This window comes from Meriones unguiculatus, chromosome 17 (genome assembly GCF_030254825.1).
Source record: "Meriones unguiculatus strain TT.TT164.6M chromosome 17, Bangor_MerUng_6.1, whole genome shotgun sequence".
Classification (NCBI taxonomy): Eukaryota; Metazoa; Chordata; class Mammalia; order Rodentia; family Muridae; genus Meriones; species Meriones unguiculatus.
Window position 1 is genome coordinate 39,249,656 of NC_083364.1, and position 14,004 is coordinate 39,263,659.

The window sequence follows — 14,004 nt, forward strand, 5'->3', positions numbered from 1 at the left end:
CCACACACTTGGCTTTATTGAGCTTTTATTGTGATGAAATTAATTTACCTATTTTGGCGTAGTCCTTCTGATCCAATTTAACTTGCTTAGTTTGCCTTTGATTAATAGTAGTACAAAAAAGGAATGTTTCATGCAGAATTTAATTTTCTTAAAATCCTAAAACTTACAAACTAATTTATGGTGACAAAGTAGATCAGTGGTTGTCAGAGAATGAGGTTTGTCGGGAGACATGAGTCATGAGGGGACACTGGGAAGTTTTGGACATAAAGTATTTGTCATCTTGATTATCTTGATGGATTCATGGTGTTGCAAACAGATCAAGTTCATCAATCAAATGCTTTAAATATATGCTGTTTGTTGTACATTAATCATACCTCAGTAACACCTTTAAACACTATATACTTGGGGCCACAGAGATGGCTCAGCAATTAAAAGCACTGACTGCTTATCCAGAGGACCCAGGTTTGATTATCCCAGCACCCACATGGCACAGCACACACCACGCACCCCAGCTCCAGGCATCTGACACCCTCTTCTGTCCTCTGGGAGAATCAGGCATATGCTTGGTACATAGACAACTGTGCAGGTGAAACACCCATACACATAAAATAAAAATACATCTTAAAAAAAAAAAAAACAATACTACTAGTATATTTTAACTGCACTATCTTGACACTCGCAGTACTGTTGCCTGTACATAGTCAATGCAAGTATCAGCACAGTGAAATAGGCAGATAGTGATTTTATAGTATTGTGAAGATAGTTTTGACCTCACAGATCCCCAAAGGGGCCAAAGAAATCTCCTGAGTCTAGCATTACTTCTGAAATTATCCTTTTCTTCTGACACCATCTCCTCTAGTTCTAAAATAATCTCTTATAGAAAATGTACTCCTCAAGTCACATTTAATATTAAATACCAAAATGTACTAGTCATGTTCATAAACAGCTGATGACTTGAAGATATGTAAGGGTAGCCTGTAAGGCCCTCCGCAGCACCCTAGCCCAGCCGCCTTGTCCGCATGAGCCGCAAGCTGGTCTCCTCATTGGCTTCATGGCAGACCAAGTTCTCTACCACCTTCTGACCTTTTTCAGACCCTCTCGAGTTTTGCCAAAACACTTCTGCTTCTTAGGGCTGGCTCAGATTCAGCCTTGACCGTGAAACCTCAGCCACAAAAGCGCACACATCCGTAGCCAGCATTCTTGTTGGAATTGGAATTTCGTAGAATTGCGTCTTGGTCCTTTAACAGTCCTGGCCTGTGTTCCTTTTCCTCCTCAGGACCGTTAGCACAGTACTGAATATGTAAAAGGTATTGGAATGATCACATATTTCTTTGGTCTTTAACACCCTTTAAAGAACAGTTTGGCTTAAACCCCGGCTTTTCCCTTGTCAAATGTCCTGTGCCTTCTAGTTAACCAAGTGTGTAACATCTGTCAATTTTGATAAGAAATTTCTAGCTCTCTTCAGCCTCCTAGTAGGTTTATAAATTTTAACTTAGAACCTCTGTTTAAAGTCTCCATCTCCTTAATCTTTTCTTCCATAAAGGAAATTAATTCTCTGTTAAATATGCAATATTTGTATGTTGGCAAATAAACTGGTAAATGTACTAATATCTGGAAAATATCTGGTAGTCTTGCAGGGGACCTGAAGTTATTAACACCTGCTTTTGTGTATGACAAAATTAGTCTCATTGGTTTTTTAGTTACCCATTCACATCATTGACTCAATAAAGCATGTCTGAACCCTCCGTCTTTACTGCCCTAAGAAGGTAGGGAGTGTGTGAGAAGCATTACTTCTATCTCTTGTACTTATTGATAAGCACTCTTAAAATTGAGGTTATGAAAAATCAACATAGAATAAAAGGAGTTTTGTACCCCAGGAGTGTTTTCCAGGTAGATTCTATTTCACATTATAATTGAGGTTAGCTACAGAGAGCCAGCAGTCTTATGAAGTCACCAGGATATAGCATCTGCAAAAGCAATAAATGGAAGATTAGTTCAGACCTGTTGGACTTTGTGGCATAGCTGTGAGGACGTGTTGAAATAGAGGCAGGTGTTTTGGAAATGATTAAAAGAGCCTCAGACAGGGATGCTGTCAGATGAGACAGATTGGCACCTAAGAATTCACATGATTAAAAGAACAGAAACTGGAATAACTGAGTAAACTTAGCATTTACTCAGTAAGTAGAGGCTTAATGACCTCTTCTGTTTCTGTACCTGAAGGTCTTTTTCCTGAGGTAAAAAGAAAGTTTAAATTCTGTATATTAATTATAAGTAAAGGTCTTGTTATTTTTAAGAGTTGCAGTTTTATTGCTCTTAACCAGTATTAATTTCTTCCTTCAGATATGTTTGTTGTGGAATTAAGTATGATTGGCTTTCCTGTATTATGATCTGTGAATAGAAAATAACTAGAGACATTGACACTAAAGGTGACAGAAGGAACATTCCCAAGCTGAGGCATTCAGAGTCTAATGGTAGGAGCTGTTAACAGAAGCCTCTGTCAGCTCTGGGCTGTAGATTCTTGTCTGCAAGGTCAGGGCTGGGTAAAGGGGCACATGGAAACACTTCTTTAAGTGTTTTCTCAAGTAATACCATATGGCATTAAGTACCTTAACCATGGAGTTTTAAATGATTTTTGTTGTCATTTGTTTTTGTGATAGGCTAACAGAAGCCATCATCCTGCCTTAGAAGCTTCCTACCACTTTCTTTTTCTTCCTTTTATTTTTTTTATTTTTTGCTTTTGTTAAAACTGTAAAAATATGGATGATTTCATTATGTGTACAGCACTTTCAAAATGGAGTTTGTTTCTCAATGGTTATTGAACTCATTCACTGGGACAGATTTAAGGAGCCTTGCATGTGGCGCATACCTTTAATCCCAGCAGAGACTGGCAATAGGCAGATGAGTTCCAGGACAGCCAAGGCTACACAGAGAAATCCCGCTTTAAAAAAACAGAAAGGAAAGCAAGAAAAGCTCTTTAGGTCTTGGGTAAAAAGTAGATCCAGGAGCTACTGTGAGTAACCCAGTTCTTTTTCAGAGTGCTATGTTCACCACCGTAGGTATTGGAGAAGTCACCGTAATGAAGAGACTGAGCTGGCGTGGCACTTGTCCTGACTGTTTTATATGTCAACTCGGCACAAACCAGGGTCATCTGAGAGAAGGGAACCTCAGTTGAGAAAGTGTCTCCATAAGCCTGGGGCATCTTCTTGATTAACAATCAGTGTGGGAGGACCCAGCCAGCCCATTGTGGGTGGTGTCACGCCTGGGCTGGTGATCCTCGGATGTACAAAAGCAGGCTCAGCAAGCAAGCTCTGAGGAGCAAGCCAGTAAGAAGCATTCCTCTATGGCCTCTGCTTCAGCTCCTGCCCTGACTTCCTGTGGAAGTGGTGGACTGTGACCTTGAAGTGTAAGGTGAAACAAATCCTTTCCTCCCCAAGTTGCTTTTTTGGGTCATGATGTTTTATCACAGCAGTAGAAACTCTAAAAAGACAGAACTTTGAAGTCTATCCAGAAACCAAGACTCAGGATCAAAAAGTATAATGTCTTCTACCGGAATTCAGTACACTTTCTAATTCATTATTTGTCACCTAAATGTTGGTAATAATTAGTTTAGGAATGCAGCACACTATCAAGAATATTGAGACATACTTTTTTATTTTTACTGTAGAGTTTAAAGTCTCGTTTAATTGTTAAGGGACCTTTTTGTTTGTTTGTTGTTGTTTGCTTTTGTTGTTGTTCTTAGAGAAAGGTGCTCTCTATATCTGCCCTGAAATGCACTATGTAGACTATGCTGGCCTTGAACTTAGAGAGATCTGCCTGTCTTTGCGTCCAATGGGGGAACCGTTTGAAAACAAAAAGTGTTACAATTTCACACACACACACACACACACATACTTCCCAAACCTCTCTATTTCATACCCTTGTTAAACCCCCTTAAGTTCCTTCCCACATTCATGGTTTTTTTCCGGGGAGGGGGGGAGTTTTGTTTTCTGAAGCCCACTGGGTTTAGCCTGGATCATCGGTGTGAACATGGGTTTAGAACTATCCATTGGAGCCTGGTGGGCTTCTTAGCAGGTACATGCTGAAGATAAGGCCCTCCTCTCCCTAGCACCCTCACGGTTTGGGAGCTAAGGATAGGTTGGCAGTCCTAAACAGGGCATTTATACCACCACCCCTAAGGCTCAGTAGTCACATGGGGTAGGGACCCTTTTAAGTAAGAAAGATGAGCCCAGAGAGATCACAGAAAGTAAGGGCACCTGCTGCCAAGCCTGGCCACCTGAGTTTGATCCCCAGAACCCACATGGTGGAGGGAAAGAACTGACTCCCACAAATTGCCCTTTGTCCTTCACACATGTGCCATGAGACACAAACCATAAATAAATGAACAAATTTTTAAAAATCAGTGAAAAAATTTTCAGTAGATTCTCACTGTTGGTATATGTATCTAGAAGAATCCAGTTGCCAAATACTGTGACTTTGGCCTGAAGGTAAAGGCAGGAGGATTGCTACCCAGGAGAGAGAGGCAACTTTGGGGAGTAATGGAAGTCTTGCTGATTTCTGTTGTGGCCAGTTAGCTGGTGTCTCCGTTTGTCAGACATGTAGCACTGTTCTCCACAATGGGGCATTTTGTCATACTTAAATTTTACCTTAATGGAATTAAGTTGGAAAGAAAATTAGATGGGGGAGGGGCAACCATTTCCAAATACTTCTTAGTGTTTTATATTATTTTAATTATTATTTTATTGCTTCTACTATCTTTAAATTTGAATGTTTCCCAAGATCCTTATCTTATGAATTCAAGACAAACTTTAAAGCCATAATTGACTTTTCATCCTTTCAAAACCTACACCTAAACATAGGAAAGCATTCTACTTAAGTTTTTCCTAAAAAGCTTATTCCATTTTTTAAATAATTTATATTATAGTATAATTACATCATTTCCCCCTTCCCTTTCCTCCAACCAACTCTGCCCATGTACCTCTCCTTTCTCTTATCAAATTCATAGGTCTTTTTCTTTAATTGTGTTACATATATATATATGTATATGTTTACATATACATGTTTCTAAATGAATAAATATAACCTGCTCTAGCTGAGCAGTGGTAGTACACTCCTTTAATCCTAGTACTCAGGAGGTGGAGGCAGGTAGATCTGAGTTCAGGATAGCCAGGCCTTCACAGAGAAACCCGGTCTCAAACAACAATTAATACAACCTGCTCAGTGTGTATAATGTTACGTGTATGTATGTTTTCAGGGCTGACCATTTGATAGTGGACAATCACGTGTGCTTTTCCCTGAGGATGACTCCTCCTCTCTCCCTCTCAGCTTTCCTTGGTAGCTCACAGTTCTTTATTTAGAATTGAGGACTCATTAGCTTTCCATCTTCCGTATTAGCATGTCCTTTGATGCCATCTTTGTTCAGCTCTTGTTTAGGCAACCATGTTAGTTAGACTTCATGGGTGTAGCTTCACTGACAATTTTAGGAGACATAACCTCACAGCAAACTTCTTGTTCCTCTGGTTCTTGCAGTTTTTCCAGCTTTTGCTTCTGTGGGTATAAGGACAAGAATTTAGAGTGTGGTTGGGAATTAATGCTGGTTTAGCAAAGTGTTAGTTGTAGATTCTCCTCCAAGATTTCTGCCTTCACTAGCTCCTGGTGGTTTGACTAGGTTTCTTTTTTCTTTTTTTTTTTTTAATTCTTTATTTAATTTCATTTTATGTGCATCAGCATGAAGGTATCAGTCCCTTAGAAATGGAGACAGTTGTGAGCTGCCATGTGGGAGCTGGTAATTGAACCCGGGTCCTTTGGAAGGATAGTCAGTGCTCTTAACCACTGAGCCATTTCTCCAGCCCCTTGACTAGGTTTCTAATACCAAGCATGATTTCCCTCCTGTAGTGCAGGATTTAAGATTCCATTAGATAGCTGTTGTTGGTTACTGCTAAGATGTGTGTGCCACTACTGCCCCCTGGGGGTTATTGCGCCATGCTAGTTGTTGTGGCCCAAAGTTAGGTAAAGGCTGTTGGTTGGTTCCCTCCTTTGGAAGCTTGTGTGGCACCAGTTGGCACCATGAAAGCTAGCCCTCATGGAGGAGGCTTTCAGGCCAGATCCAGCTCAGGTCCTCTGGGTTCTGGGTCCAAAGTGCATGGTGTCTTCAGGATTAGGATTTAACTTCTGACTCTGTGAGGAACAACCAAGAGCAGTTGCAATAGCTTATAGTGTTTTGGTAATCTGTTGGTCATCCCTGACTAACCTACTGTTTCATCACTTCAAATGTCTTTTCTAGTCTTCCTCAAAATCATCCCTTGAATGTGTTTTTTAAATTTCTCTTTGAATAGAGCTGTTGATAGTTCCCCTCAAAGGTAGGAGAATGTAGATTGCAGATGGTGAGGAATTTCTGAGGTGTTAGCATTTATGTCAGTACACTGCACATAAAAGTATTTTTGTTTCATTCGTAAAAAAGAAAATCAAAGGAAAAATTGATTAAAAAATCGGAGAATATTGGCGTGCTTGGATTGCTAGCGGTTTTTCTTTTCTAGCTTATGAGTATGGCCAAAACCTGCCTCAGAACCTTGCCTAGGAGAGCACTGGTCTGGAGCATTGTGCTTTCTTTATTACACTTACAAATTCCAGGCTTGGGGCAGACAGCAGAATCAATCACCTATGAATCACCCTTCCGGAAGCCATTCTGTGACACAGCTGCTTGAGACTGGGTTCGTAGGTGAGCTATGACCTTAGTGTCACAGCTTTAAATGGCTGGGCTCACCCAGAAGGCTTCTTTTATGTGATCATCGAAGTGCAAAAAGGTAATAAAGTGCTTATGCCCACAAATACTCTCTGCTTAGAGGCCTGTGGCTTCCTGGGTTGAGCTTCCACAGTATTCTTGCTGCCTGAAGTACTTTTACCCCAGGCAGCTGCAGAATTATGTCTGCTGCTTATTGTCTGTCTCTGACAGCTAGAACAGTCACCCCCGGTGGGCCTAGTTTATCCATCGATTTGTCCTAAGCTTCCAGAAGAGTTCCTGGCATGTTTTAAATAGTAAACATTTGTTGACTGACTGCTTCCACTGAGCTTATTTAGATATTACTGGTTGAAATTTTTTTCATATTACCCTGAAAATCTAACCCTTTCCACCTCTTAGCATTTTCCGTAAGAAAATGTAAGTGCTAAAAACAGTTGTACAAGTGAGCACGTGCACCTCAGTAGACTGTCAGTTCCTGATGAGCCAGACTTTTCTTTCAAACAGGAGGTGATGTGGTCTGACTTTGGGTTTCCTGGAAGAAATGGCCAGGAAAGTACACTGTGGATCGGTTCCCTGGGAGCCCATACTCCCTGCCATCTGGATTCCTATGGCTGCAACTTAGTATTCCAGGTACAAGGAAGGTAATTGTGTGTGTGTGTGTGTGTGTGTGTGTGTGTGTGTGTGTGTGTGTATGTGTGTGTTTGCACACACATGTGGGTGCACACAAGAGCTACCAGGAAAAGGAAACAGAAAGTGGGGTCAGATAGTAGCCCCATCCCCCGCCCTGTCCACCAGCCTTCATGGCCAAGGCTCTTCTCTTCCCCACCATGCTGTTTCCTTCTGTGTGAAGCAAGGGGACAGTTGAAGTGAATTCGGTGTGCCTCGGCCATCATCAGGATTCTCTCAGAGGCCCCTATCCTGCTGGGCATCTCTCTGCTTAGCTTTTTTACTAGGAGTGTGCACCTTTCACTCCCTTCCACCTCTCAAACAAGAACAGAGAAGTTTGTTGAAAGACAGATGCTTCACTGTGGCCCTTGGGTGCTGACGGGTGCCAGGAAGCCTGGGCCACATAGTTTTTACGCCCCCTTTGACTAAATTTCAGTTTGGGAGTTGATGTCTGCCAGTGGATGCAATGTGTACGGCTGAGATGAGCTTTTCTCTCCACCTGACGGAGCGGCAGAGCTGAGTGGACAGTCCCTGATAACCTGGAGTCTGGCAGCCTGGCGGGTGCACTCAGGCGTCGTGTGTGCAGCCTTATTCCCCACTAATAAATGGTATCCCAGACTTCCCTCTGGCCCTTTGAGACATCTACAGGGCAATTCATGAAGAAGCCAGAAATGGCCACAAAGTCTCAGTATCACTGAACACAAAAATGTTTGAGGAGTGGATCCAAGAGAAACGGCATGTGTGTGGAGGGGCAGATGCATGTCCCCTGAGAAGCAGTGGAGGGGCACAGCAGTTGAGCATTCATGTCCTGGCTAAAGGGTAACCTCTCGGGTACATTGTTGTATACAGAGGAGCCATCGTGGAGTCTGGTATGAGTTTTCCCTGCCCTTTGGAGTTAAGAGTTTAGAGACCAAAATGTGATGAGATAGAGCATTGCTTTAAGGTTGCCTCCTCCATGTGCTCTGAATTGGGAAGCAAGCCAGTGTTTTTTTCCTTTGATTAATATATATTAATATATATTCTATATTTACATATTGAAATATATAATATATTAATCAAATTATATATTATTAAATTATATATTATAATAATATAGTATAGTATAATGATATGTAATAATATATATTACACAATATATATCAGATTATCTATTATCACTTATATACTAATATATAATATATACACACACACACACATATATATATAGCTTTACTGTAAGTGTCTTAACAGCATGTTTTCCATTTTCCTGGCACTCCAATGTAATAAAATTGCTTTAGTAAATATGTATTGAGTGTCCATTGAGTTCCATGTGTTAGAATAGGTACAGAAATGGTCAGGGCTCTGCCTTGCAAGCATTTCTGCCCAGGGTGCCCACAGGTCCACAGGGAGGGGAGGTCTGTGCACCAGAAGGAGGCTGCAGCACGTTGGAACTGAAATGGGAGAGACAGTGCTTCTGTAGGAAGGATTAGGGGTTCTGTAGAGGAGCTGTTGTGTGCAGTGGGCTCTGAAGCAGAGCAAGTGTCCTATGTCACTCAGATGGAAGGGACACAGGGTCCCAGAGGACATGGTCTGTGCAGAGGACCCTGTGTGAACAGTGTACAGGGAACAGTAGGACTTGGCAGGGAAGGCAGGGTGGAGCATAAGGTCTTGACTCAAGCCAAGCAGCCCAATTCTCCATTCCTTCTACGTACCGAACCAGGGGAGGCTTTTGAGCAAGGGATGGCATGGTGATTAGGTTCTCTGCTGGTAGGACACGTGGTGATACGGTCCTCTGCCAGTAGGCCATACACATTTTAACTCATGAAGCCAAGCAAAGCAGGTTGGAGAGTTTGGCTGTGATGGCTGGGCCTTTGGGAAATGCTACACTGGTGCAGGGAATGGAGCTACAATCTGGAGAAGCAAAGAGATAAGTGTTTTGGGTTCTGTGCATGGCCCCTCTCCCCCCTGTGAGCCCAAAGGACACCTAGCAAACATGGTCCCTCTCCCTCTCCCTCCCTCTCACCACTTTGGAAATGAAGTTCGGTTGATGAGCCCTTCAGAGCCTTTCCGGAATTAGCGTCCATACAGCCCAAGTGACCAAGAACGGCCGCCCACCGGTGGGGGTGCAGTGGAGTGGGGCGGCCCTTCCTGAAGAGGCTGCCGTCGCGCATCGGGGCCTCTGAACGCCAGCAGTTCGTACCAGGGGCTGTGGGAGTCGCAGGCTGCCCTAGAATTTCCAAACAGCCAGGCACACCACTTTCTGTGAAGCCTTCGGTTGATGCTTGGAAGTTTGAAAACTGCTTCCCTCTGCAGAAAGGACTAGTGGTGTCTGTGGCTGCCAGGGTCACACTCAAGAAGGCCGAATGGCTTTTTCTCAAAACTGGGGCTCGGCTCTTACTCTGGCACCATCAGCTCTCCTCACCATCTCTTCATCTCTACTCATACTCCTGCCTTCTTTGCCTCAGCACTCTTCCTTCTGTTGCTATAAAATATGGATTTTTTAAAGAGTTTAGTAAAATAAGACTTATTACTACTTATTACTACTTTTACTCCATTCGTAAAAGAAAAATCCACTCTATGAAATAGTTTTCTCTTTTTAAAAGATCCTCAATTATACTACTTTCGGGTTATGTGGCATTAGTTATGTGTTTCTCATCCTTAGGAGATCCAGACAGGGAGAAGTCTGGGAGCTGTTTGCTGGGGGAGCATTGGGACGGTTTCGGGATGTGCTGACAGTGCAGACATCCGAAGGGCTCGGGGGATGGCCAAGCGGGTGGAGTGCTTGCTGCTCGGACAGGATGCCTCAAGTTCAGTACCCAGCACCGCCAGAAGCCAGGCATGGCACAGGGCTGTGACTCCAGTGCAGAGTGGGGCAGAGACACAGGAGTCCAGGAGCTCACTGCCAGACAAACATGCCACACACACACACGTATACACACAAAGTAAAATGTATTTAAAAGGAATACAGAAAGGGTTAAGATTGTTCTGGTTAGCTTCAGGATTAGGAGTGAAAGCAGTTATAAGCAAGCTTTAAGAAACCACACACACACCTTACAAACAAGATCCTATCCCAGCTGAGGGCCTACCCCAGGAGGGTGTAAGAACCCCACCAGTAGGGAGCTACCTTCCACCAGACACCTGCAGGGGAATTGAGCCTAAAGTAAGAGGTCAGGCGACCACTGTAATGGCAGGTATGTTCCTGTACGAACTTAATTTCAATTAATAAAACTGAACCTTTGGCTGCTACCTTCTTACACACTTCATCTCATGTTGAGAGCTCTAACTTGTGTGTTCTTTTTTCATTAGGAAAACATGGCATCTCTTTCCTCCTGAAGATACGCCTTTCCTTTATCCAACCAGAATTCCTTACGAAGAGTCTAGTGTGTTCAGTAAAATCAATGTTGTCAACCCTGATTTAAAGCGCTTCCCTCAGTTCCAGAAAGCCCGAAGACATATGGTCACGCTGAGCCCAGGACAGGTAATGGGCCTTTGAACATCGATGACCTGTCAGTGGACACCACAGCCTGTGCCTGTGTCCCTCAGTGCAGAGAATAGTTTCCTCCCTGCAGCCTGAGACCTGCAGCTCTGCCGGGAGACGTGGGAAGAGGGAGCACAGCTCCCCCTGCTGGTGAAGGGGAGAATAGGCGTGGAGGAAGACAAAGCGGGTGAAGCCATCATCACTACTCAGGTTTGGGGATCCTGACAGGGTGTGGGTGCTGGAACACTGATTCACATTTAGTACCTGTTGCCCCAGATGGATGAACACTGGCTGCGGTGCATCCAAGCCTCAGAGGCAGGTGCACTGAGGGTGAGCTTTGCTTCTCAGCAAGAACGGCTGACTTCTGATTTACTTCTAAAGAGACTGTATTTCCAAAACATTATTGCCACCCTGTGGGGAAATTTTCTTTTTCGGCATTGGCACTCGCCGCCCTGGCTTCTTAGCATTTGGTCATTACAGAGTGCCTCCGTCATCCTTACCCTGTCCTCCTTGCTGGCTGGCTCTCTGTTAGGATGGTCTCATACACATCCTAAAAGTTCACACAGATCAACCTGCTCAGGCTGCCTCAGCCACTTCCCTTCATGCCTCTTCCAGCAGCCACAGATTTTCCTGTTTGGGCATTGTACACGCAGCCACACAGTGTAGGGCCTTTTATGCCTGACTTGTGACGCGGAACACACTTTCAAGGCTGAGCGGTTCTTGATTACACAGGTGTGCCGCAATGATGCACAGCTCTTTCGATCACGTGAGCCACCATGAATGGCTGTCGCTGCTCTGGACATCTGTGTGTTAGGTTCTTGAGTGTTTAAGGGTAGGACAGGTGGTCCGGGTGGGTGTGTTGACCTTTTGGGAGATTGTTCTCCACAGTGGCCACCTTGCATTCCTCCCAGTAGTGTGTGAGGGCTCTGGTTGCTTCACGCCTTGCCCGGCACCCACCGTCCTATATCGTAATTCGGGGGTTTCCAGTAGGTAAAGTGGCCGCAGTCTCGACTAGAGCACAAAATGCCCTGTCCTTGTGTTAACTGGTCTCTGTTTGGTTTCCAGGTTCTGTTTGTTCCCAGACACTGGTGGCATTACGTGGAGTCTGTTGATCCTGCCACCGTCAGTATAAACTCCTGGATTGAGCTGGTACTCTTTTTTGCTGTTGTTGTCAACTTTAAAAAAAAAAAATGCCTAAGATAAGCAAAGCCTGTCTACAAAATCCAGTCACTAGTTCTCTGGGACCAGCAGTCCTGGATGGCATCGTTTCTGTGTACTGAGGTCTGGCCTCTCTCGATAAATGTTTACATTGGAGATGTGCCATTCTCTTCTTTTGCTTTAGTTGTTTGCGTTGTCTTGTGTTTGAGATGGGGTTTGTAGGCCTCTCAAGTGCTGGGATGACGCTTGTGCTTCTGTGCCCAGACACTCCTTGAGAGAACAAGGTTGGCTCCCTTGAGTGGAGTCAGGAAAGGTGTTAGGCCTGGTGGGACTGCAGTCTGTGTCTAAAATTGCAGGCTCCATCCCACACCACCTCAGATGTCTCTCTTTCTTGGGACAGGGTCCTTACTTCTAAGCCTGACATACGCATTGGCTCAAAGTAGAATCATTCAGCACTATATTTTATCATTCATTTCTGCCAGGACCCTTTCCCCAATAACACCTTCATCCTGGAGCCCAGTTGACAGTGTAGTAGCCATCACAAATCTGTCCCTTTAAGTGGACGTGTCCGCTGTGTCTGCACCGTCTTTAACAGTGGCCTTTGATTACACCTGTGCCCCTTCAGGGCTCCGGTTACATCCCTGTCCTCCTTAACCCACAGCCTGACAGTTCTGCCAGCCTGGTCTACAAAGAGAATTCCAGGACAGCCAGGGCCACATAGAAAAACCCTGTCTCCAAAAACAACAGCAACAAAAAAATAACGATGATGATCATTAAGAACTCTAGGTCTCCTGGTTTTGGTTGTTTTTTTAAATTTTAAGCACATTGGTGTTTTTCCTGCATGTAAGTCTATGGGAGGTTGGAGTTACAGGCAGTTGTGAGCTGCCATGTAGGTGTTGGGATTTGAACCCTGGTCCTCTGGAAGAACAGTCAGTGCTCTTAACCACTGGGCCACCTTTGTAGCCCAGGTCTCCAGTTTTTAATTTTACTGATTTCTGATACTTTGTTACTGAGCAATAGTGTCATGAATTTGCCTACATAATAAAACCAAAAGTCCTTTTTTTCCCCTTTAACAACTATATCCCACTGTGGGATGCTCCAGTGTCATTCCACAGACTCCCTGTGGGTAGGTGTTTGATTGCTTCTGGTATAATTACAAATGCTGTCAGGGTGGTCTGTGTGTGTGCCGTTCTGTCTGCCTTGGAGTGTGACATTAGGGAAGACCCTGACCCCCGAGGTCCAGCGCCACACTCTGCTGTGATGGTGCAGTCTTCTGTCAGTGGGGTGTGAGAGCAACCGTTCCATCCACAGCCTTGTGAACAGAATGTGCTGTTGGATTTTACTGCACTGGGTTGATTAGTATGTATTAGTTCACATTGAAATCCATGGGGAGTTTTTGCAGGTGTGTGGTGTGAGGTTGAGGACGGATTTTCCCCAAGTGAATTCTCACAGTCCCAACAGGATTGTGGGAGACCTTGTCTGTGTGAAAGTCTGTTCTCCCTTGGCTAATGCCGTGTCCGCTGAGTCACATGCAGGTCTGTTTCCTGCCCACTCCTGCCTTATTGAGCGAGTCAGCCATGTTGGTAAGAGCCGACTGCAGGCCTGACCTCTCAGTGCGTTTTTATTGAAGTGTTTCCCTTGCTGTTCTTCCTTCTATTTTTTTCTATAGTCTTTTAAACCAACTTACCTAGTTTGAAGGTAAAAAAGAACTACTAATATTTTTATTCAGTCCATATTAACATCTTACGTGGACTGTAGATGCTAAATTATCTTTCTTCCTCGTCCAAGCTCAATCTTCTTCCTTCTAGGCATATTTTAAAGTCTCCTCTCTCTGACTTTGTGATTCTTCTCATACAGTCTGTGCCTGAGTGCATCTTTCCCGTGGCTGCAGGAAGATCTCTCTTCCCCTTATGTCGACACATCGTATCTTTTGGCTGCACAGTGCTGAATATGGATGATGGCTGTTGGTTTGAATTGTTTTCTTTTT

At 44.0% G+C, this 14,004-nt stretch overlaps 1 protein-coding gene across 2 annotated transcripts in view; it reads left to right on the plus strand.

Moving 5' to 3' along the window:
• Hspbap1 (HSPB1 associated protein 1) overlaps positions 1-14,004 on the plus strand; it is a 48,842-nt gene that overhangs the window by 31,875 nt on the left and 2,963 nt on the right. For both annotated transcript variants that reach the window (XM_021634642.2, XM_060370323.1), the window contains 3 exons: positions 7,241-7,377; positions 10,688-10,859; positions 11,925-12,008. In XM_021634642.2, coding sequence (XP_021490317.1) covers positions 7,241-7,377; positions 10,688-10,859; positions 11,925-12,008 — 393 coding nt within the window. The remainder of the gene's footprint in view (positions 1-7,240; positions 7,378-10,687; positions 10,860-11,924; positions 12,009-14,004) is intronic.